The following is a 25,640-nucleotide window of genomic DNA, read 5'->3' as shown; positions in this document are numbered from 1 at the left end:
GAGCAGCTCCAACAGAGGCACAAAAGAGGAAGAAGGAGAGGGAAAAAGTAGCAGCACAATAGAGGCACAGGAGAGGGAGAAGGAGAGGGACATAGCAGCTCCAACAGAGGCACAGGAGAGGGAGAGGGGAGAGAGAGAGAGGGGAGCAGGAGGGAGAGGACAGAGCAGGAGGGAGCAAAGAAAGAGGGGGAAGAGGGAAAATGCATGGGATTTGGTTCGAATGGAGTGATTTGGCAGGCTCGACTAGAACAGTGGGGGGAAAAGGCCTAGAAAGAGGGAGGGGAGTAGAAAAATTAGCCAGAAGGGCCCTACCATCGCATTGAAGGCAGTTTTGGGCTCATGTGGGGGAGATGCACTTAGTAGGAGAGTCAAACATGGGTTAAGAGGGGGGGGATGGTTTGGGTGGTCCCTAGTGTAAGGGGAGAAACCAATAGGGGCTCTTTGTAGGCCTGCCCACCACCCTCCACCTCAACATACCATTGCCCCACACCTTCTAGCACTCTCATTGGTACACCTCAAACCACTCTCTAATCCCTTGAAATTAGGAAACACTAATTGGAGGCCCTTTTGAGACCCCAATGCAAGCCCTGTTCTGCCCCACTAATGCTTTTTTTAAAGTTCTGTTAATCGTCACTATATAGCAACGTTTACCAGTGTCACTATATAGCGACGATTATTAGTGTCACTATATAGCAATGCTTTATAGTGACCGTTCTTTTGTGATGCTTTTAATGACATTAATAATGACGTTTGCGCCCGTTTTAAAAAAAAAAATTAATGTAAAAAACGTCGGTATTTTCGTCGAAAAAGGGCCTATGCCTTGTAGTGCGACTACAAGAAGTGGAAGAAGTTGACGGTGATGTGCAAGCTCTCCAACTGTTGACATTTGTCATGGCATTCTTGTTTGCCTTGATGAACAACCTCATACAATGCTGTGTCTCTAACCCTCGCCTATAAAGATGGATGCAATATCATGCCTCGACCAATAAGGTTTGGTCCTTTTAAGATTTGCTATGAGCTATTCTATGCTGAAGATTCTTCCTGTATATAGCGTTTCACAATACACCAGTCACACCCTACCCTGCCTATGTGTGCTTTGTGGATGTATCTTCACCTGATTTTCAGTTAAAGCTACCTCTTTCCATTGTTTGCCAATAGATAAGCTTCATTTCGCCTCTCTCTTTTCCATTTTCCAAGCATGGCTGAGATTCCTATGTTTTGTGGTCAGGTTGAAGAAAATCCAAATGAGTATCTTGTGGCCTTCAAGTGCCGTTGTGTTTCTCTCAACTTTCTTACCAAAGATAGATGGTTGTTGGTTCTTCCCACATTTCTAGAGGGTTTGGCTCACGTGTGGTATGAGAAGCATGCCAAGGACATTCGCCAAAGTTGGCTGAGGTTGACAGTAGCTATGATTGAGTATTTCGGCAAAGAAGAGGAGTTGGAGAATGTGTACCTGCAAGTAGATGGGGTTGATTTCTCTTGGGGTGAGGATTGTGATCATGGGTTCGTACAAATCAAAAGTGCTCTGGCTTCAGAACCCATTCTACGCAATCCTGATTGGTCAAAGACTTTCTATATCAATCATGGGTTTGGTGAGCACACTCTGGCGGGCATTCTTCTCCAGCAAGGGGAGGATCAGTTCATGTTTCGTGTTTGATTTGCTTCTCAACAATTGCTCGAAACTGAACGACGCTACTCTGAGGCTGACAAGCATGGCTTGTCTTTGGTGTTCTGCATTGAGTAGCTTTTTGTATCGAAAGAGATATAAATGAGGGCAACATTGTGAGGATTATGTTCTTTGAGAAAAGATAGCTTGTTCTCTATGCTTTAACAAAATAAAGTTGGATTTCTTGAATTACTGATCTTATGAGTACTTTGCTTTTGAGTTTTTTGATCTTTTAAATTGCAAATTCAATGAAAACATTTTGCTCCATTTCTTCGGCTTTCTATGCTTGCATAATTGTTCTTCATTGTTGGACATGGAATCCATCATAACACATAGAGGGTGTGATTGCAATAGATGGAAGGAAAGAGATATGTATGTAGTTGATTTATCATGAAGAATGCAATTTCTAAATTTAGAAAGTACAAGAAAGTTGCCTTATGGAAAGAAAGCCATAAGAGAATCTACAAGCTTCCTTTAAAGGCCTTATTGTGCATGTTTTTCTAATGGTGCATGACAGAGACTTTCATTTATTACTTTTCCTATGTATGAGAATAAACGGGTCATATTTTATTATTTTTACGTTCCTATGTAAATTTGTATTAATTCAAACAGAGGGAGAGAGAGAGAGAGAGAGAGAGAGAGAGACCCTTCTAAGGATCATTTTTAGGTAGCATCCGAGCAGGCTGTTTCAGGCAGGTGAATCGGGGGAGGGCAGCACAATGAGGATGAGATTTTAAGCGGACGGTCCAAATTCATATTCCTTTGACCCAAGGCTTGGACACAGACACACACACAAAGAGAGAGAGAGAGAGAGAGAGAGAGAGAGAGAGAGAGAGAGAGAGAGCCTTCTTGTGGCACTACCGAGCATCCATGATTAGTGTAGATAATAATGCTTGAAGTCATTCATGGCCAAACAATACAATACATATGATATAAGGCCACTAGCCCGCTCGATGGTGTTTCTCGGACACTTGATAGAGGAAATTAGTTTTCCAGTCTAGGGAAATAAAGCTTATATTTGCACCCACCGTTTCCAAATGCTTAACGGAGGCGACATATAGGTTTTTAAGCTTAAATGGATAAACTCAAACCTCCACATAAATGCCTGGATTCACGAGTCCCATGATCCACGTAGCGGTTTGAACATTAACTGCATGCCATACTGTGGCTGGATGGTGATCATGTGGGCGGGTGCATGCCTGTAGGAAGGCGAAATACGGAATGAGAAACGCTGTAGCAAAGTACAGATTATCAGCTTTGCTTCCAAAAGGGAAAAATTCTGGGCAATACAGTGCCTCGGCCCAATACCGAAGGGCATAAATGCGAGGGGATGTTTGGCTGCCTTTGCAACACCTTCGACAAACCGGCTGGGATTGTATTCATTCACGTCATCACCCCAAACCTCGCGGCTGTGATGCAACGGTACAATCGGAATCAGGAAGGCTGTTCCCTTGGGTGCATGCCCGTTGCCCAAATTGATATTCTTGCAGCTGTGTCGAATCATATGAACTACAGGTGGATACAACCGAAGCGACTCGTTAAGGATCATAGTTACCTGCATCGCCAATGGTTAAACTACACAGCATAAGGCACATAAATTATAGATCTGATTCTCAACAAATCTCAACCGCTCCATACTCCTCCTAGTTATCCATTCCAGTGAAGCGTTAGTAACACACAATTTTTAGGCGATTCATTGACTCCTTGTCGGGACAATTCGCTCCACAGATTTCAAGAACCTCGGCACGCGCTCGCTTCTGCCACTCTCCATGGTGGGCGAGGAGCATAGTTGTCCATGTCAAGAGACTCGACGTAGTCTCATGGCCAGCGAGAAGGAATGTTTTACACTCGTCCACAACGTTTTGTATACTCAGAGTTGCCTTGCCAAGATCGCTTCGTTGCTTGTTAGCCATTAACATCAGTCCCAAAAGGTCGTCTCTGAAACAATCAATCCGTCCGAGTCCAGCTGATTTCATACGATTGCGGATGATTAAGCGGAGCTGCTTTTCGATTTGCCGATGGAGGCTCCACCGCAATCGGTTCACTTGCGTGGGGAAAAACCTGTATGAACGAACGACACATACGCTTTCTGAGCAAAGAGGAAGTACAGCTGCAGGGATTAAGCGAAAAATGACTCAGTGGAAGTTTGTGTGCACCTGCTGCCGGGAATATACGTGGTTCGATCAGCCTGAGTCACAACAAATTTCTGTTGCCTTTGCATGTCGAATACATGCTTCCCCTCTTCGTAACTGCTACCAAAGGCCGTGCGGGCAATGATATCGGCTGTTAACGCGATGAACTCTTCACAGACGTCTATTTCTGTCCATTGTGTAGTGTGGAACTGCCTTTCCCACTTGTCAAACAGAGCGTTCGCTGAGTCTAACATTGTGGGTACCATAGCCTGTCCAGGGCATGAAAAGGAGCAAACGTTTAGGCTAGTTGACAACCAATTACATATTTTCCGTCAGCTACAACATTCAAGACGAGTTAAATGAACTTTGACCTCCAGTTTGTTCAAGCGGAATGCAGGATTTAATACTCGGCGATGAACGGCCCATGTTTCTCCATTCAGCGCAGGAAGACCGTTTCCGAAGAGATCCAAAACTTCGGGACGTGGAGCAAGCTTCGTGTATTGTCCAGAATTGTCTGATAGCACTTCCTTGACCACCTCAGGGGCGACGATGAATAACCGTGGCGTCCATCCATACCAATAGTAAAACTGTTCACCTAGACGACAGATTTCTTGCGGCATTATGAATGGACGAATTGACTCTAGTCACTATTGCAACGAAGGATTGAAATACGCTTCTAGCAGTTTATCCTTACCATAAGTCTGGGACCATTTTGCGTAGTGAGGCATAATCCGAGGAACAATATCGTGCGAGATGTTTTCCATATGCGTAGAATGTGCGAGCCGTACCAGAGTTGCATACTCTGGTATGTTTCCTGATAGAAAGCGGTATTTCAAACCTTTCAGCCCGTGCTGCTCTAATGCTTTTGAGATCATGCATGGCCTCCACCAGCAGATAAACAAGGTTCGGCAGCATAACGAAAATATAACGAGAGCTGCAGAAGCAGCAGCTAGGGTGAAGCAAAGCCAGACGGCAAACGAGTCCATAATATCGGAGTAGTGACGTTTTCTCCGTAGAACTTGGGGCGAGATCAAGGGCTATCTCGATTCTATTTAAAAGGGGTAAGCAGAGAGGCAAACAAGCAAAGGAGGAGTACAATTATTTAGGAGATTTGTGCCGGTGAATTATATGGGCGAACTATACAGAAGGGGGGGAAAGCCTGCCGGCCGGTTTTAGCTGACATTGCCAGCAAGGAAAGCTGGTGGAGGATGAGGACGCTGGAAGAGCGAGTACGATTAATGAGGAAAAGGCCAGAGGTGTGCGGAACAGTGGAAAGCTTCTATAGACTATGACTGTAAAGTGTAGCTCCCAAGGGAAGAGTACGTGGAGGGAGATGGAGGCAACGACGAAGGTGGAGGGAGATGGAGGCAACGCCATAAACATCAGAGGGGCATGAATGAATGGAAGATGGGGTTGATGAGACAGGATCGAAGAGGAAGACAACGTGACTGAATTGGTTGGTTAGTGATGGGCAACGTACCAAGCAGGTTTCTTGTGGGCTCCTGCTATATCATACGCCACACCGCCGCCAAATTTAGCGACGCTCGCCAACTTCTGCGGCTTTTGCCTGGTCATTCATTTGCTGCGGTGGAATGGATTCTAAAATTGCCATGCCAAAGGCGAAGCCATATCATTTCTCTTATTGTAGGGGATTGAAGGGTTGTCAAAATCTAAGCATGAGGTGGTCACATTTCCTTTAGTGAAAATTTCCCCTTCTTTCTTTTTAGCTCTTGCCTTTGCAAGGCACCCTCTCTTTAGTAACACACTTTTCATAAAAAGTGTCCCCCCATCAAATTTGAACACTCATCTCATCCTCCCAATAAATTTTGGACACTCATCCCCTCCATTAAATCTCTCTCTCTCTCTCTCTCTCTCTCTCTCTCTCTCTCTCGCACGCGCTTGCTCTCCCCTTTTCACATGCGCTTGCTCTCCCCTTTTCACATCAACTATTGATCTACTCCATAAAAGTTTAAAAAGATAGCGCTATCAAGCCATCATGTGCTCCTTGATTTCTTTCTTTTTTTTAAAACCCACTTTTGTCTATCGAGGGACATGATGCCCTAACCGCTCGGTAGTCCGGCCAAACTCACATACACCCCAAGCATACGCATTTCGACCACCAAGCTAGGACATCTGCCATGCAATTATAGAAAGACCATAAACAACATTCACATAAATTTATTTTGGGAAAAAAACTCACCACACTCTCGCTCACCCACCCCTTCATGGTTTATCAGGGGGCATAGCTACTCTGCCCACCAGGTAGTCAGGCCAAGGTCCACATCCAGGATCGATAGCCCCAAAATGCGCATAAAATTAGAGATAAAATTCATAAATACAAAAAGTGCATGTTTTTGTGACCATTTTTTGTTTGCCTTCAATGTTCACCAGACCACATCAATCCCATATGCCATGCAACTGTAGAAAGGTCATAGCCAACATTCACAGAAAACATTTTTGGAAAATTTTCCAAAACCTGCAAAGCGCAAAAAATTTGAGATAATTCTCATAAATATGAGGTTTTCTCACAATTTATAACTATAAGAAGCACATGTTCTTGTGACCATTTTTTGTTTTCCTTCAACTTTCACCTCACATAGCTAATCTTGGGTTTTCATGAAAAGTATTGAACTTATAGGGCAAGTGTGAACTCCTCTTTTCATCAAAGATGATAACTCATCTATTGACCAGAGAGCTTGGGAATTGAGAGAGCCTTTGCTTATATTGCCTAACTAGTCAAAATTTTTAATTGGCTAGTTTGATTGCCAATTGATAGAAACCTTTTTAGCATTACCTTCAAGATAGTGCTCTCGCCTTTTAGTTATGTTAAAAGGTGTCCTCTAAGCCACTCACCCTTCTAATTCAAGCTCTCTTTCCTACCTTTTCCACTTGGTTATCCACTTTCTATTACTATCTAAGGCAATGCTCACAAGTACTTGTACTCCACTGGCTTTTTTATGAACATTGACTCTTTTCACAAGACTATAGCAACATGCATGCTAGTTTTTCCCGTGATGAAAGGGACAAGATTGCTCATCATGGGGACTTCCAACCTCTAGCAAAGAAGAAGAAGAAGAAGAAGAAGAGCAAAAGTGGTATAGTAGAATAAAATCTTGGCAAGAAGAGTAAAAGCAAGGTATATAGCAGAATAAAAGAGACATCTTTGTGTCTTTTCGGAGCATCCTTTCAAAATGGTTACAACTATTGGCTAACAATTTAAATGGTACGAAGAAGAACAAGAGTGATATCTTTATGGCTATTTCTAGAATCCATGCAAAAGTTTTGCAATTGTCACTTAATAATGCAAATAACAAAACTTTTAGGAGGGAAAAAGCAAACCTTGAAAGATCTCTATAAACTCAGACTTTAGTGGTGGTGTCTTCAATATGGATGTGTTTGGTCTATTACCAATTGGAGCTCTACACAATGGGAAGACACACCATCCCTATTCTTAAAGGAGAGTTCCTTATTCTCTATTATTAAATCTATATTTATTTTTCAATGTGTGAGGAGTTAAAGCCAACAACATCCAATAAGGGTTAGGTGTCTCATTTTGTGAAACCTTGAAATCACAAATTTTTATTGTTTGTTCTCCACAACCTTCAATAACCATGAGTGTTCATGTTGTTAGTATGTTGCACAAGCATACTTCTACCGCAATGAATGTAGGTTTTTCCAGTACTACACTCATTGGGACATTAACCTAATAATGTACATTAAGTACAATTCTAGTATTTGTAATAGGTTCCAAATCATGATGTAGTTTCTATTGAATCTCCTCCAAATACTAAATTCATTGAGGAACTACACACCATTCAATATCCCCTCTTGCTAGCATGTTGCACAAGCAACTTCCACCACGTTCTATGTAGAATTTTCAATTAGTACACTCATCATGACATTAACCTCATAGTGTTTGCTTGGGGGGGGGGGGGTCACTATGAAAAAACCTCGGATAGCACATGTGATTAAGGGGTATTAAAAAACCCCTACCTATGGGTTTTAATAACTTGTATACACCATTCTATAAATTTTGAGAAAATAAAAGCATCATTGATTATGTATGGAAATTTTCACTTTTTGAATTAAAAGAACCCTTTATGTATGGATATTTTATGTAACTCCAAAGCGACTTCTGTTGATTGCATGTGCTATCTTACATATTGCTTAGTGATGCCACAAGGAATGTGTAACACTAAGAGCAATCATGCAATGCTTTCTATTGAATATCCTCTTGAAACAAAATGCATTAATGAAGTCTTACTCCTTCACAACCAAAACCATGTTTCCATGAGAATACCATATTGTCTCTCCACCCCTTGCACCCATCTCTCATGTGAGCTTTCAAGGACAATAAACGGTAAGAATTTAGGTAAAGATGAGTGAATCATGAGTCCTCCACCCATGGGCCGCAAGACTCCAAACACAAAACTTACAATGGCATATGTGTAGACTATGTACCTTTTTAAAAGGTGCCTTTTTGATATATGTCTAGATTCATTCATTGGTGTCAATAATGTGAATCACCCCAATGACTGAGTGAGTATATATATTTTCAATGGTATCAACAATGAATTTGTAATCAATGAGCATGTACCATCGAATACTTATTCAAGAGGAATACTTTATGCTCCCTATCGCCATCAAGGTCATGGGCCTAAGAAATATTTTAATATTTATTTTGATTTGGCTCCTTAAGTATGACTCTCCAATAATAGGTTGTCGGCCAATTACAATTACTACCTATAGGTGTAATCATGGCTTGTCATCCTTGAGGAGCACTTCACATAGGTTCTTCTGACCAAATATTTTGTGCTATTCAACATGAGCTAAAACATTGTACATTCTCAATCATCATACTGTTGAGACATCACTATGTCCTACTAGGATTTCTTATGGTCAAGTACCATCATAGACAATAGTGTGTGAAGATTGGCGACAAGAAATGCCTTATTTACAAAGGTACTCAAGGTCGAAATAAGAGTCACAATATAACAAGGGGTAGGAATGTTATGCAATTCAAATCTCTTCTAAGGGTGTTCTTGTTTGGCAGAACTGTTGAGGTTGCTATTATATCAAATTTGAAAGGAGAGTGAGTAAATACAAATATTCTTTATGAAATATTAACCTTAAAACACATGCATACACTCAAGGAGGGGGTTCCATAAGCTCAAAAAGAGGGATTTCAAACATTAATTATCAACACAAAGCCACTTAGCACTATGAATAGACACTATTAGAGCTCCTCAATATAAAATGATTCTTTTAAAAGTTTTTGAGGAAATTCCAAAAGACTTAATTAATTCTCTTGCAAAGGATCCCTAAAAAGTTTTGGGGAAATAAATATTTTCCACGGTTGTTTTCATTCATAAGAAATTCAAATAAATTCTCTCTTATGTAACATAGTTAGGGGACCCATTAGAATCAAGAATGGGTAAGGTGCCATGTACTTTCTAACTTTACTTAATTTTAAAATTATCAAGACCTCAAATAATGAATAATTTCCAACTTCATTGCTATGTGGCATCATGGCTAGAGTATATGAAGGAGCGAGGGAGGAAAAATAAAACCGTAATTATTCGAAACCATTTTGAGATTCTTCCCATGAATTGAATTTCTCAATCAATCTGGTTCTGCGTATAACTAATTCTCAAGGACAATAAATCAAGGTATATCGCTATCAAGGCAAGATGAGTATAGTACACATACAAAAGTTGTGTGCACAAATGTGGTGATGCATCAAATTGAATGCAAAGTACCTAACAAAAAAATAGGACTTCGAAGAATAGGGCATGATCAATACAAAGGACATGAGTTTCACATTAGATTTTGTTGTCATCATTTAAAATCTCTTTTGCGTTGATAATAAATAAGCTAAGAAGTTGTTTATAACAAGCTATTGAGTAACTAGGTAGGATGCCATGTACTTTTTGATTTTACTTAATTTTAAGATTATTCATAGCACAAATAATGAAGAATACAACTTTGTTGCTACGTGACATCATGGCCAAAGTATATCAGGGAGGGAGGAAGGAAAAAAAGCCATAATTATTTAAAACTGTTTTGAGATTCTCCATATCAATTGTGGAAATGTAGTGAGGCATGAACTTGAATGCAAAGTACCTAATCAAGAAAAAGGACTTGATAGACTAGAACATGATAAATGCAATGGACATGAGTGATGATGGTTTCACACTAGTTTTGTTGGCATCATTTAGAATGTTTTATGTGTTAACAATCAACATGCTAAGTGGGTGTCTATTTTAAGATAGTGAGTGAGTTTTTGTAAAAATGTCCTAGTCTTTAATCCTAGCAGATCTCAAGATTTATCTCTTGCATTTATTTTTCACATAAAGATTTTTTGTTGTAAAAAGGTTCAAATGATCCATGAATGGTGCTTATCAAAGTTGCATGTACCTTGTTTCTTTCCATTAGTACATTCATTCCCTTGTAAAGATTGAGTTTAGTTTATTAACTAGGCTCTTATTCAATTTCATTACAACCTATCGGCCCTTTCTAGACACACATTCCTATGGAATATGTAAAGAATTGGATTTTTTTTCTAATTGTAAAACTTGTGGAAAACCATTGATATACATGTCATGAAAAGTGTCAAGAATAGTAAGTTGATATTATCACTAGTCCCCAACATTGTTTCTAGCAAAATGGACATTGATATCTGTGTGTGTGTGTGTGTGTGTGGAAATGTAGTGAGGCATGAAATTCAATGCCAAGTTTGTAATCAAGAAAAAGGGCTTCATAGACTAGAATATTATCCATATGAAGGACATGAGTGATGATGCTTTCACAGTAGTTTTTGTCGCAATTAGCAAGATTTAAAATGTTTATGTGTTAACAATCAACATGCTAACAAGGGTCTCTATTTTAAATACTGAATAAGGTTTTGAGAAGGTAATTATATCCTAGTGGATCTCAAGCATTATCTCTTGGATTCGTTTTGTCTATAAAGATTTTTGTAATAAAAAATGAATGACCCATGAATGGTGCTTATCAAAGCTCCATGTACCTTGTTTCTTTCCATTAGTATGTTAGTTCCCTTGTAATCCATTCCAAATCAAAATTTAAGTTTTATTTACATTTAGTTATGGCTTATTAAAGTTGATCTCATTCAATTTGATATTTACAACGTATCAGCCCTTTTAGACATATCTTCCTATGGAAATGAAGAATTGGATTTTTTTTCTAATTGTAAAACTCATGGAAAACCATCGATGTACATGTCACAAAAATGTCAAGAATAGTACGTCAATATTATCACTAGTCCCCAACATTGTTTCTAGGAAAATGGATGTAGGTATGCACATTAGCATGTATGTCATTTCGTGACTGTGACTGTGTGTGTGCGTGCGTGTGTGTGTGTGTGTGTGTGTGTGTGTGTGCACGCGTTTGCACGTTTTATTGTGCATGTTGCACTCTACCTTAACATGCTTTGGTAAGATGCATCCCTGTTTTGCCCCACTAATGTTTTTTATTTTTTTGTAATTACAAAAAAAAGTTTTTTATTACAAAATTTCCCTTGTGAAAATGGTGATACAAAATCGCTCAAATGAAATGATCGAGCAACAAAAGCATATACATGTCGAACATATACAACATTATTTGTTACAAAATTACCCTTTCGAAAAGGGTGATACAAAATCGCTCAAACGAGCCGATATACAAAGTGACATACATGGCGAAGTATATGCAAACTGCTACTACTACTACTACCACTACTCATTCGAATCATCGTCGTCATCCTCGTCCTTGTCTTGTTGGCCTGATCCTTAGTCCTTGTGAGCTGTGCCTACTCCTTGACCCTCATCACGTGCGTCTGATCCCTGGCCTTGGTGATCGCTCGCCTCCGGTGATGGGATGCTCGAGCTTTGACCCTAAGAGTGAAACCATATAAATTGAAAATTAGATTGGAAATTAAAGAATAAAATAATTTAAAAAGTGAGATTACAAGTAGGAGTAGACTTATACCATGCGAGAAGCCACCTCAACCCAATCGACCGTCGCTCCCATTGCCTCTTGCTCAATAAACCACGGCTTTGTTCCTATGTGAAACGCGTGTCGTGTCTCTGCATCTGTAGGAAGACGACCCATTGCAGCTTGCTGTGGATCCAATTTACGAGAGTTAGATAAAGTGCATGTAATATGTAGTAAAACAAATAGAACAATACATTAAATGAGAAGAAGTAGACTTACCACAGTTGCCTCGAATGCTAACCGTCCGCCTGCACCAAAGTGCGAAGTACCTACGGTGTCCAGCCGTCTCCTCGTAGCCCTCCTCTGACCCTCGAACATTTTGGGATGGTCCCTATTCTGCTTCTTAAAGAACTTCCAATCAGCTTTGTCTGCCCAGCTGGGTTTAGCCATCCCCTTTGCGATGGAAGTATGCAAGGTTGATCTACGATGCTTCAAGACCAAACCCATGCACTCTCGCATATAATTCTCATTAAACTCCCAATTTGGCGTGTTAGGGTATTTTTGTTTTAATTCATCGATGACCGCCTGCTTCTTTTGGTCATCTTGATAGCGCCAATCGGTAGCAATGCCGCTCTTGAAGTGATGGCTCGTCAACCGCCTCATGGTGGCCATCACTGCTTTGCCCTTTCTATCTTCTATTATCTCTTCAGCAGCTGTGATTTGATAGGAGAGGTCCTCGACTGGGTAAGGAGGACTGATGGTAGTGGCAGAGTCAGAGTGAGTGGAAGATGTGCGAGCGCTTTTGGAGCGAGGAGTAGCAGTGGGAGTAGGAGAGGGCAAGAGACCTGACTGATACTGTGTCTCGGGACTAAGTGGAGACCTATAGGGATGTCAGTGTGCTGACTCGTCTACATCTCCCGAGTCAGCACAACATAAGCGGCCCCTCCTACTCTTCCTTCCCTTACGATAGGCATGCGCAGGTGATGACCCCTTGGTCAAAGGGGAACAAGGGGACGGCTGGGCAGTAGGTCCAGCCATCGGTGTAGGAGAGGGAACTACTGAGGTCCTTTGAGATAGTAGAGAGAAGAATCTTGTTGCCTCCTCATCGGTCATCTGCGCTACAAACTCATCGGGACTCCCGACAAAGCCATGGGCTGCTAGCAAAGGAGTTCCCTGAGGGGTAGTCATAGTGCTACATCCGAGAGGAGTCAGACTAGGGGTAGTCACAAGGGTAGTCCCTTGAGGTGTCGCCTGAGAGGAATCAAATTCCTCTGGAGCATAGAGATCGTGATGTCTCCTCTTGCGAGGCTATCCATACTCGTTGGACGTGCGACGTGATCCCATGTCTAACATAGACACAAACACGAAAACAAAAAACAAAAAACAAACATAAGCATAGGCATAGGCATATGCATAGGCAAATACATATGCTTATGATCGAAAGAGGAAAATGAGAAAGGAAAGGAGAAAAAGAGGAGAAGGAAAGAGAGATTGAAAGAGGGAAAAGAGGGGGGGGAAAGAGAGAAGGAAAAGAGGAGATTGAAAGAGGGAAAAGAGGGAGGGAAACAGAGAGGAAAGGAGGAAAAGGGGAGAAGAAGAAGGAGAAGAAGCATAAGAGAAGGAGACATATGCTTATGCTTATGCATCAGAGGAAGACGAGGGAAAGGAAACAAAGCATATGCTTATGCTTATGCATGAGCATATAAGCATAAAAGAAAAAGAGAGAAAAAGAGATTGAAAGAGGAGAAGGAGAAGGAGACATATGCTCATGCTTATGCATGAGCATATATAAGTATAAAAGAAAAAGGGAGAAAGCTTAAGCATAAAAGAGAAAGAGAGAAAAAGAGATTGAAAGAGGGGAAAGAGGGGGGGAAAGAGAGACGGAAAGTGGAAAAGAGATTGAAAGAGGGAGACATATGCTCATGCATAAGCATAAGCATAAGAGAAGGAGACATATGCTCATGCTTATGCTTATGCATGAGCATAAGAGAAGGAGACATATGCTTATGCATGAAAGAGGGGAAAGAGGGGGGAAAGAGGGAGGAAAAGAGATTCAAAGAGGGGAAAGAGGAAAAGAGGAGAAGAAGAAGGAGAAGGAGAAGGAGAAGGAGACATAAGCTTATGCATGAGCATATATAAGCATAAAAGAAAAAGAGAGAAAGCTTAAGCATAAAAGAGAAAGAGAGAAAAAGAGATTGAAAGAGGGGAAAGAGGGGGGGAAAGAGAGAGGGAAAGCGGAAAAGAGATTGAAAGAGGGAGACATATGCTCATGCATAAGCATAAGCATAAGCATAAGAGAAGGAGACATATGCTCATGCTTATGCTTATACAGGAGCATAAGAGAAGGAGACATATGCTTATGCATGAAAGAGGGGAAAGAGGGGGGAAAAGAGGGAGGAAAAGAGGAAAAGAGATTCAAAGAGGGGAAAGAGGAGAAGGAGAAGGAGAAGGAGACATATGCTCATGCTTATGCTTATGCATGAGCATAAGAGAAGGAGACATATGCTTATGCATGAAAGAGGGGAAAGAGGGGGGAAAAGAGGGAGGAAAAGAGAAAGAAGAGGGAAAGAAAAAGAGATTGAAAGAGGGGAAAGAGAGAAGAAGAGGGAAAGGAAAAGAGATTGGAAGAGGGGAAAGAGGGAGGGAAAGAGAGAAGAAGAGGGAAAGGAAAAGATATTGGAAGAGGGGGAAAGAGATTGAAAGATTGAAGGAGAAGGAGAAGGAAAGGAGGGAAAAAGAGATTGAAAGAGGGGACAAAAAGAAGAGGGGAAAAGAGATTGAAAGAGGAAAAAAGGAAGAGAAGGAAAGGAGGGAAAAAGAGATTGAAAGAGGGGGAAAAAGAAGAGGGGAAAAGAGATTGAAAGAGGGGAAAAAGAAGAGGGAAAACGAAGAGAAGGAAGAGGAGAAAAGAGGGAAAGAAGAGGGAAGAGAGGGGAAGAGAGGGTTCCTATGCCCATCACTGTAGCTAGCACTTAAGGCACTAGCTGCAGGCCAATGCAAATAGCAAAAATAACAAAAGGAAAAAAGAGGAAGCACTTTCTTACCTGGAATAGTCTCGCTCGGTGTTTTGTGGATTGGCCCTACAAAAGAGAGGAAACATACCATTTTTCAAATAACTAGTTAGAGGAAGGAGGAGTTTAAAGAAGCAACTTTTCAAAGGGATTGGATTGAGGAGACAAGGAGAAAGAGAAGGAAGAGAAATACAAAAAAGACTAGACGAGGTGAGTCTTATTTCTTTCAAAAAATCTCATTTTTTGCTTTCAATCCTTGAAAATCAAGCATGAAAACTAGCACATAGCCTTAGCAATACAAGGAGAAACATGCTTCAACACTCACAAAACAAAATCTCACAAAAAACGAACCTACATTGTTCAAAGAGACTCACCTTCTTGAAAAACACAAGCAAAGAGGGAGAAGGGTGGAGAGGGAGCACAAGTGTTAGGAGAGGGGTGAGTAGTGGTGAGGAGTGGAGGAAAGTGAGGTTGTTGGATATAGGTGGGAGGAGAGATTGCTTTTCTCATAATAGAGATTGCTAAAGAAAGCGCCGCGTCACGAGGTTTCGGGTTTTAACGCACAGCGTCGCTATATAGCGCCGCTGGTCAGTCGCTATATAGCAACACTTTTATTTAAAAGCCTCGCTATATAGCGATGGAGCAAAGCAAATCGTCGTTATATAGCGACGGAACAGGTCAAAATGTCGCTATATAGCGACGCTTCAGGACACTTTTTGTTTAAAGTTAAAAAAGAAGCTCATAGATGCTATTTTATTACTGTTAATATATTTCCTTGCAACTTATGTTGTGATTTTATAAGTGCAGATGGAAGGGATGAGTGGAAGTTCGTCCGATGATGCGCCAATGCCTGGGAGCACAAAGTGGCTTACGGAGAGGTTATATTGTCATTGCACTCATTGCAAGCGAGAAGTACGACATCAACATCATATTATCACGCGCCACTTGCGGATGTATGGGGAGGAGCCCGAACCAGTACCCACCGTTGGTGTTGTACATGTTGATGGATTATCGGTAAGCCAAAGCTATTTAAGTTCGCATTTAATATTGGATACCATTATGGTACGAAACCTTCAGACAAGATCTTATATTTACATGAAATCTTAAAATAGGATGAGGAGGCTGATGAGGATACGCAATTAAGTAATTATTTGTGGCAATATACGCTATAAAATAGATGCATCTTCATTGTTTTAATGATGCTCTTTTACAGTACAAAAAGTACAGTGCCTCTACAGTGCATTATGGTCATATGGACGGTATTTTTGCGTGGAACGCATCGATTCAAAGAGAGTCACGTATGATTATGGAGTCATGGCTAACTTCACACAAGATAGCCGATCAAGTGCTTTGGATACCAATCTTCTCTCCTCACAGTTGGATTATTGTGGAACCATACGCGAAATCTATGAAGTTGATTTCAGACAATTTAGTATTTTCATTCTTGATGTAAAATGGTTTAGAACTATTTACAATGGTCCCCATGCGACAGTGAGAAAAGATAGTAGCGGTTTCTTTGCAATAGACTCCACCGAACATTGGACTGATGAAAGTGATACTTTTGTTCTTCCCGAGAACTGTGAGCAGGTGCATACTAATGATTTAATTAATCGAAGCTTTCGTTTTTAAAGATCCATTGATACATGTACTTAAGCATAATTTCATATATATAATTGATGACATTTGGTACCCATCTTCAATATAGGTGGTTTTTCATCCGGATTTGATCCAAGATGGTGGTATGTGATCCAAGTTGCACCACAAAATAAGCAAATTTTTGAAGCTAGAGATGTGGATATGGAGATGCCACTACCAATGCCGGATCCAATTGATCCCGATGAATCTAGTGAAGAAGATGAAGATCACAATATGAGCCAAGAGGAAGATGCACATAATGACATTGCACAGGAGGAAGATGGAGATCACGATATTGAGGAAGAAGACAACGATCATCAAGAATCACCACACTTTATTGAAGAAGATGATCAAGTACTTTTAGGTGAACGTACAATGCTAGAGTACGATGATGATATAGGAGATCAACTCGGTATAGAGTTAGAGATAGACTTGTTTGGCACGTTAGACTTGGCTCAAGATGAAACAGTTGATGTAAATGCTCTTCATTGATTTTTTTCATCTCAAACTTAGACATGAATATATGAGCTTCAAAGGCTTGATGTACATGCTCTCATACTTTTATTCTCTCAAAAGATCAAACATGTATGAAAATTAAAAAAAATGTATCATTGGAAAAAACTAACTTTTAAGGCCTATATAAGAAAAAAAGCTCTCTGTAAAACGTCGCTATAAAAAAGTATCTCAGTGTAGCTATATAGCGACACTTACAATTCTGATAAACGTCGCTATATAGTGACTTTAAAAATCGTCGCTATATAGTGATGTTTACCTAAAGTCGCTATATAGCAATGCTTTGCGAGACGTGCTTCCAATATCGACGATTAGCGCCCTTTGCACGCTAAACGTCAGTACTTAAACGTCGCAATAGGATCCATGTATAGTAGTTTCACCATGCTATTTCTTCAAGGGTGTGCAGTTTGGCATTCTTCTTTTGAGCAATGTTCTTAAGGACCTTTCTGATGATGTTCTGAAGTCGGTAAACTTGTATCAAATATGCACCACACTTAGTTTCATGATGACCACAACCTTTGTTCAGGGTGGGGAGAATTCAATACTTGAGCAAGATATTCAGCACCAAACAAGCTTACAATCCTTTGTTGATAGTTTATCTTTCGACCAAAAAGAATTACAACATGAAGCTCAAAATGTGGCTCAAAGGGTTGATTAGGTATAAAGGGATTCCTTGATCAAAACATTACCAACGATAGCCGAGCCCTAGAAACCTTTGTAGTGAGGTCGAGAAGAAATCATTCAAGATGAGCTTATCCACAGGAATAAATAAGCAGATGCACCAAATCTCCCCCTAAGCTTGTGGATCATCCCACCCTTGGAAGAATGTCACCTTTTTAATTACCTTCGATGCAGCAAGTAGCTCGATCACCGCACAATGAGTAGAGTTGGAATCAAAGCCCTCCCAATTTATCACTAGTTCTTCACCCTGAACCATCCAAGGTGTACAATCAGTTGTTGAAGATTGACATGAAGATTAACAATTTTGGGGTGAGGCAATAGTTATAGCTACATATATTCAGAATCAATGCCCTAACAAGCATTGGTTGACACAATGCCTTTTGAGGGATTTTATTGCTACAAGCCCAAGGTGAATCATTTCAGTTGCATATGCTTTGGTACGGGCTCAGAATTGATCCAAGATTGATGATAAGAGCACTAAATGCATCTTTGTGGGATATAGCACTGAAAGTAGAGGCTCCAAGCTTTATGACCTAGCCACAAGGAAAGTAATCATAAGAAGGGAAGCTTTATTTGCTGAGCATGATAGCATGCAGCCCATCAATTAGGATTTGCCTCCATATGATGATACACCTATGGATGTTCAATTTGAGGATGATGCTGATTTTAGCCCTTTAGTTGATTTGGGTTCTCCAATTGATATTCCCTCTACCTTTTAGATTCCAGCTGAGTTGCCACATGTTGAGGGTGATTCTCCCTTGAGTGTTTCAGATTTGCAGCTAGCTCATGGAGAGGGACAACCCAATATTTGGAAGCACTATCATCGTCGTGCAAAGGATGCAATTTTGGGTGCACTTCTGGTGGTACAGCCAGTGGTACAGGTGAAAAATTAGTTCCAAAATGGGCTAGGTTGACTCTTGTTGATGCCAAAGATCAGCCTACTTTAGGGAGAACTAGGGCCAGCATCAAAAGTGCTTAGAATCAAGTCAATTTTTCCTTGATGACTATAGTGATGGAAGCTAAAACAGAACCTCAAAGTTTTGAGGATGCACAGGGAGATCCCACATGGAACAAAGCCATGAAATAGATCCATCGAGAAAAATGGTACATGGGATTTGGTCGATCCTCCCATAGCAAGCATGTGGTTGGCAACAAATGGATCTACAAGGTCAAGTAGCATGCAGATGGTACTGTTGAGAACCACAAGGCCCATCTTGTTGCCAAGGGGTATGCTGAGGAAGAGGGAGTTTACTTTGAGGATACCTTTTCTCGAGTAGCCAAAATGACTACCATTCGTTGTGTCATTTCCTTAGCTGCAAATTATGGTTGGCTAGTCTTTTAGATGGATGTCAAGACTTCCTTTCTAAATGGGGATCTCAAAGAGGAAGTCTATGTGCAGCAGTCCCAAGGTTTTGTGGTGGAGGGACAAGAGCACAAGGTATGCAAGCTAAAAAAGTCATTTTATGGGTTGAAGCAATCATCTCATGCATGGTATCACAAGATACATCAGTTTTTACTATCCTAGGGCTTTACACATATAGATCCCAATCTCTATGTTATGCAAGAAAATGTAGATTTGGTCATTCTTATGCTATATATGGATGACATTATACTCATTGGCAGTAATTTGCAAAAAATTATAGTAGTGAAGTTCGTCTTATGCTAGAAATTTGACATGACAGATTTGGGGTTACTTCACTATTGTCCTAGCATTGAGTTTTGGTAGACCCAAGGGGGGATCAGCATGCCATAGATAAAGTACTCTAAGGGCCTCTTATAGAGATTTAACATGGAGAATTGTAAACCTGTGGCCACTCCATTGGAAAAGGGAATCAAGCTGAGTAAGCATGATGAGGCTGAAAAGTTTGATGGCACACTCTACAAGCAGCTGGTAGTTAGTCTTATCTAATTACGTTCCACTAGACCAGACATTTCCTATGACATAGGGGTACTCAATCAATTCATGCATTGTCCCATAGTCACGCATTGGAACGCAACAAAAAGGGTTCTCAAATATGTACATGGTACACTCTCTTATGGGCTGCATTATGCTCCAGATGGTGACGTATTGCTGAGAGGTTTTTCAAACTCATTGGTTAGGGGACATTGATGATTGCAAGTCCACTTCAAGTTATTGCTTCTCATTGGGCTTCGCATGCATATCATGTCTCAATAAGAAGCAAATATGAGTCTCTCTCTCTCCTCTAATATAAAGTGGCAAATGTAGCCATGATGGAATGTATGTGGTTAAGGAAGCTACTGCATGAGGATGCCATGATGCAAATGAAACAAATCCCAAATGCTAGCACTTGCAAAAGAGAAATCACACCAAATACTAGGTGCACCCAATATGTCTACTTTAATGAAGGATAGTGTCACCAAAACTCAAGGCTCAAAGCATCAAAATGCATCTGACTCATGTGCATATATTGACATCATGCTCAAGATGGTGAGGCATATTGTTCCACTGAGGACAATGTGGTGGATATCCTCACAAAAATCCTATCAACACTTCTTTTCACATGTCATTAAACTAGCTTTGGGATCAGAGACATTCAAACAATGTCAAGGGTGTTGTAAAATGAAATAGTTTTTCTTTGTACTCCCATAGGTTACTATATCCACATGTGGATGAATGTGTACAACCATGGTACTTTAGGTACTTTCGGTACTTCTAAGATCATTCTAGAGTACTTCAGCCGTATCATTGAGGGGGGATTTGTAGAGATATACAATGGTATGAGATATACAATGATATGGTGATGTAGGATAGACTAGGACGTAGTCTATTTTTGTGTGTTAGTACTTATACTATATGTACCAAGTACTTGTACTTAATTTGGGTAAACATTTGAGTTGAAGTTCAATTGTGTTCACTTCTTATTCTCGTGTTCACAATCCATCTCTATTCTTGTTCCTACCTAAGTAAAGGTAAAAAAGAGTGGTAGGCTAGACCTTGGGTCCTAGGTTAGGACATCTATGATGTTATGTCGTGAACAAGGTTTAGAGTATTTTAAGGGGGCACATGATGTGGTAAGGCCCCATATATCATGGATGAAGGGGATGAGTTCCACATTGTAGCAATCAACTAGTCTCTCTCATGCGGCCATGGCACATGGCACACATGAATGTACTCACCATGCCACTCACTCTAGGGCATCCAATCAAATACAAATCTTGGTGGGGACTCTTTGGTATGCCAAGAGGGGCTCATATGTTAGCTCCCTTGACTCCACAACTATTTGGATTGCACTTTCCCAAGATTACGAATAATAGGTAAAGAAAGCCATTCAATCCCTTGAGGATAGAGCACTAGTAGGCCATAGTGTTGGCCTCACAACAACGAGGTTCATGATTGAATATTGGCAAGTTTGGCCTTAGAAAGTGACCACATTAGCCATCTACAAAAGGGAGAGGAGAGTTTCTTCTCTAGCTTAGCTCCCTCGTTCACCACCTAGGCAATAGTAGAGGAGAGTCCCACATTTTACAATACGTAGTGACACTTTGGTTCCTGGGGCTCTTGGAAGAGTATTGGTCCATCTTTTCCTCCATGGGAGGCTATTTTGGTATATTCATGGAGTCCCCACCTATGACAAGATCCTCGGTTCTTACAGAGGATGGGATCTCATGACTCAAGGTGATGTAGAGTGGGCCAAAGACCTTGTCATCAAATGAGATCTTCCTTGAGATGGAGACCTTTAATAGAGGGCCAAGATTTTCTCCTCCCAAGTCATGACATGAAAGAAGAGAGTCTGGGAATGTACCTCAATCATACACAAGAACTTTGGATGTGATTGAACTTTCTGTTAGATATGCTCAATGCCCCACCCTCCTGGTAACCATCAGTGGTCCAAGGTGCTCAAGTTGTAAGGCCCCCATATGAGAAGAAGCCATGTGTGAGCCCAGGACACTAGATGGTTTGCATGTCAGATGAGGTCTATCAATGAGACTGTTGATGGTAGAAAGGTGATTGTGTGGGAGCCCCTTATTCTTGTTGGGGCCTAGGGGGCCAGCGGCCCCCCTGGTGGGGGTTTGTGGGTTCCCTGAGATGGTATAGGGAATATTCCCTAAATATTCCATGGACGACTAATTGGTTCCATCGATTAGGTTGACTAGTCAGCTCCACCGACTAGATCGACTGGTCGACTCCACCGACTACATTGATCCGACTACCACCCTCATATCTATAAAGAGGCGACCTCCCCAGTCCATTGTATAAGATCATTTCAGATCAGATCAGATCTTCCAACTAGTAGCTCTTCACCTATTATCTATCTAGATCGCCATCTAAGCTCCACTACGGGAGTGCACGGGTGGACGGAGCCATCATCTGTACTACATCATAATTGAAGGAAAAGTTTCTTCCTCTCCAGTTTGCTGTGTACTCTCTATTCTTTGTTCAGTTTCTATTCCACTGCGCCATGTAATTTAACATGATATCAGAGCCCAAGCGGCTCTAAGGATCAAAGAATAGAAGAGAGGCGAGGGCTTCAACAGCATACGGAGTGATGGTAATAGGAAGCGGCTACACAAGAAGCGGCTCGAGTTCAGCAACTGCTGCTGCACCAACAATCCAGGAATTGAGGATTCGTCCACTAGCCTTAACTGAAGGCAAGCTAGATGGTATGAAGTAAACTCTATGGAAGTTTAAAATTACTACTATTCTCGATTCATATGAGCTTCTAGAGATAGTACTGGGGACTGACCAAGAACCACAAGGAACCCCCGACCCAGCAAATTTGAGGAGTACGATACCTCCTAATGCCGACCTTCTATGAGCTTGGAAACGCAGGAACATAGATGCTTTGTGTGACCTGGTTACAAGTACTACTAATAGTGTTTTGACCTTGATTCAGCATACATCTAGCAAATGTGGCCTGGAACATATTGAAGAGTCAGTATGAGACGTGGAATCAGACAAGGATCCAGAACCTGGAGAATCAGCTCGTAACTGAGAAGTTTAATGAAGGAGAGACAGTGGAGGTGTTCATAACCCAAATCAAAAATCTGCATGACCAAATGGTTGGTGCTAGGATACAAAAGACTAGCGAAGAGCTAGCTCGACGGTGTCTCTGGATATGTCCACCAAAGTTTGATGGACTGGTAAAAGCACTTAACACTCAAGTGAGACCCCAACCATTGTCATTTGAGGAGTTCTATGCTTTAGTTATAGAGGAGGAATTGAGGCTTAAAGCTCGAGATGGAGGCGGCAATGGGGATGCTGCTTTCTCTACCACTGCGAAAGGCAAAGGTGGTTCCTCCACCAAAGGTGAGTCCTCTATTAGTGGTGACAAAAAGAAGAAGGGCGGCAAGAAGAAGTTTCAAGGAGAATTCTTCTACAGAAAAAAGAAGGGCCATATGATTGCATATTGCCGGGGCAAGAAAGCAGATGAAAAGAATGGTATCCTAAAGAAGACAGATAAGGGGAAAGAGACCGCTAGCACAGCAGAAGCAGAGTTGGATCTATTTCTAGCCATTGAGGAAGAGTGTTCCTCAGTTCAAGAAGCTTTAACCACTGATTCATGGGTGTTGGATAGTGGTGCCTCTAGTCATATGACCTGCAAGAAGGGTCTATATTGTTCCATGTAGCCTCTATAGGAACCCATCACCATGACGGTTGGTAAAAACAGAAAATGCCCTATTGAGGGTATAGGTACGGTTTCTTTTTTTTTTGTAAATGGAGATGTTAAGAAACTATCTAATGTGCTGTATGTTTCACAAATCAAGAGAAATTTGCTATCTGTTGCTTCCATAACTGACCTTGACCATGAGGTGAGGTTCAACAAGATAGGAGCAAAAATTTTGGATAGTGCAGGCAATCTTGTTGGCACAGGAGTAAGGAGGAACAACCTGTATGAGCTGAGTTCTCTTATAGCCACTGGTGGAGTGGGCACAAGAAGACTTTGGCATGAAAGATTCAGCCACATCGGATTTGTAGTGCTGAAGGAGATGCAAAAGCAAGGTATGGTTGCTCACTTACCTACAGTCATAGAAATCAAAGAACCGTGTGAAGCTTGCATGATGGGCAAGCAATAGAGAAAGGCATTCCCACAAGAAAGCAAGAATAGAGCAAACGCTCCTCTAGAGTTGGTGCATGTTGACTTGTGCGGTAAGATGCCTACACAAGCCTTGGGGGGATCTTCCTATTTTTTATTGATTGTCAATGACTATAGTAGGAAGATGTGGGTGTACTTTCTTCGTGAAAAGGCTCAAGCTTTTGGTAAATTTAAAGAATGGCTATAGCTTGTTGAAAATGAAACAAGGAGAAAAGTGAAGAAAATCAGATCGGATGGTGGTGGTGAGTTTTGTACAAAGTTTGGAGATTTTTGCAAGAGCAAAGGGATCAAGCGACAAACGATGACACCACATACGCCTCAGCAAAATTCGGTTGTTGAACACCGAATGTGGACCACAGTGGAGATGGGGAGGTGTATGTGGAAAGGTGCGGGATTGCCAAACCACTTTTGGGTTGAGGCTGTCAATACTGCGGTTTACATCCTTAATCACAGCTATACAAAGGCACTCAAAGGTAAAACACCACATGAAGCTTACAACGATAAGAAGCCATCTGTCTCCCACTTCAGAATGTTTGGGTGTGAATGCTATGCGCATGTACCAGACAAAGAGAGAAACAAGCTACAACCAAAAAGCACCAAATGTATCTTCTTAGGCTACTGTGATGAGAAGAAAGCCTATAATTTGTATGACTAAGAGGCAAAGAAGATCATAGCGAGCTCCGATGTGGTGTTCAAGGAGTAGCCACATGTAGTGGAGGTAGAGAAGAGCTCTTCCACTTTATCATCAAGCAAAGAGGTAATTCACTATAGACCTATCCCAAGAGCTATAAAGGAGGAGGAAATATCAGATGATGAAGGTATAAGTCACCAACCTATTGTTACACCACTGGCAAAGCCATTGCCATGATGGGTAAGGCAGCTCTACAACCATGATAACCAGATGCCTATGTCTATTGAGTAGCATGCAGATGGACCAAGGCAGTATCAGAGAATCAAGGAGCAAAGGAGGGCTTCTTCTCACATAGTCAATATGGCCTTGATGGCTGAGATTATTGCAGAAGTGAAGGAGCCTGCAAGTTTGGAGGAAGCACTTGTAGACTGAGATTAGAAAAATGCTATGCAAGTAGAATATGACAGCATCATGAAGAATGAAACTTGGGAGCTGGTCGATCGACCACCTAATAGAAAGGTTATTGGCACCAAGTGGGTTTGGAAGGTAAAGTACAAGGCCAATGGGACTTTGGAAAAGTACAAAGCCAGATTGGTTGCACAAGGATTTTTGTAGGTTGAAGGGTTTGATTTTCAGAAATCTTTCGCTCTGATTGCCAGAATGACCACTATTTGCACAATACTATCGGTGGCTACTCATAAAAATTGGCCAGTTTATCAAATGGATGTTAAATCAGCATTCTTGAATGGTGACCTCAAGGAGGAGGTGTATGTGGCTTAGCCACTTGGGCTTGAGGCCCCCCATTCTGAGAACAAGGTATGTAAGCTAAAGGAGGCTCTGTATGGGCTGAAACAGGCCCCAAGAGCATGGTACCGATAGATAGACAAATTCTTTCATAAATTAAACTTCAAAAGATGTGCCTCAGATGCTAACTTGTATGTGTACAGGAAAGGTGGAAAAACTGCTATTATGGTCCTATATGTGGATAATCTCCTTATTACAAGTGACTATGAAGACATGATTGAGTAGACTAGAAAGGCGTTGAGCACGGAGTTTGAGACAACAGACTTAGGCTTGATGCACTACTATTTGGGGATTGAAGTCTAGCAAGAGCAGGCAAGATCTTCATCTCTCAACAAAAATATGCAAGGGAGATCTTGAAGGCATTTGGTATGTTTGAGTGCAAGGAGATAGCTACACCTATGGAGATAAATGTGAGGTTGTCTATGGAGGATGCCTCACCACCAGCAAACATCGGGAGGTACAGGAAGTTGGTCGGCAATCTCATCTATCTGTGCAACACCAGACTCGACATCAGTTTTACTGTTGACATTTTGAGCAGGTTCTCCAATAAGCCCCGAGAGAATCATTGGAATGCAGGGA

At 41.2% G+C, this 25,640-nt stretch overlaps 1 protein-coding gene across 1 annotated transcript; it reads right to left on the bottom strand.

The window, feature by feature from the left end:
• Nucleotides 1-2,775: 2,775 nt before the first annotated feature.
• Nucleotides 2,776-5,002, bottom strand: LOC147888037 (cytochrome P450 734A1-like). The gene is made up of 5 exons (XM_087393803.1): nucleotides 4,493-5,002; nucleotides 4,170-4,393; nucleotides 3,823-4,067; nucleotides 3,346-3,727; nucleotides 2,776-3,221 (listed from the first exon to the last, which is right to left on the bottom strand). The coding sequence occupies exons 1-5, from the start codon at nucleotides 4,782-4,784 to the stop codon at nucleotides 2,778-2,780; spliced, it is 1,587 nt and encodes a 528-aa protein (XP_087249929.1). The 5' UTR covers nucleotides 4,785-5,002; the 3' UTR covers nucleotides 2,776-2,777.
• Nucleotides 5,003-25,640: the final 20,638 nt, after the last annotated feature.

The sequence above is a fragment of the Dipteris shenzhenensis genome, chromosome 22 (assembly GCF_047967505.1).
Source record: "Dipteris shenzhenensis isolate YYH24624 ecotype China chromosome 22, Dip_SZ_1.0, whole genome shotgun sequence".
Lineage (NCBI taxonomy): Eukaryota > Viridiplantae > Streptophyta > Polypodiopsida > Gleicheniales > Dipteridaceae > Dipteris > Dipteris shenzhenensis.
This window is presented reverse-complemented; position numbering and strand designations above follow the sequence as displayed.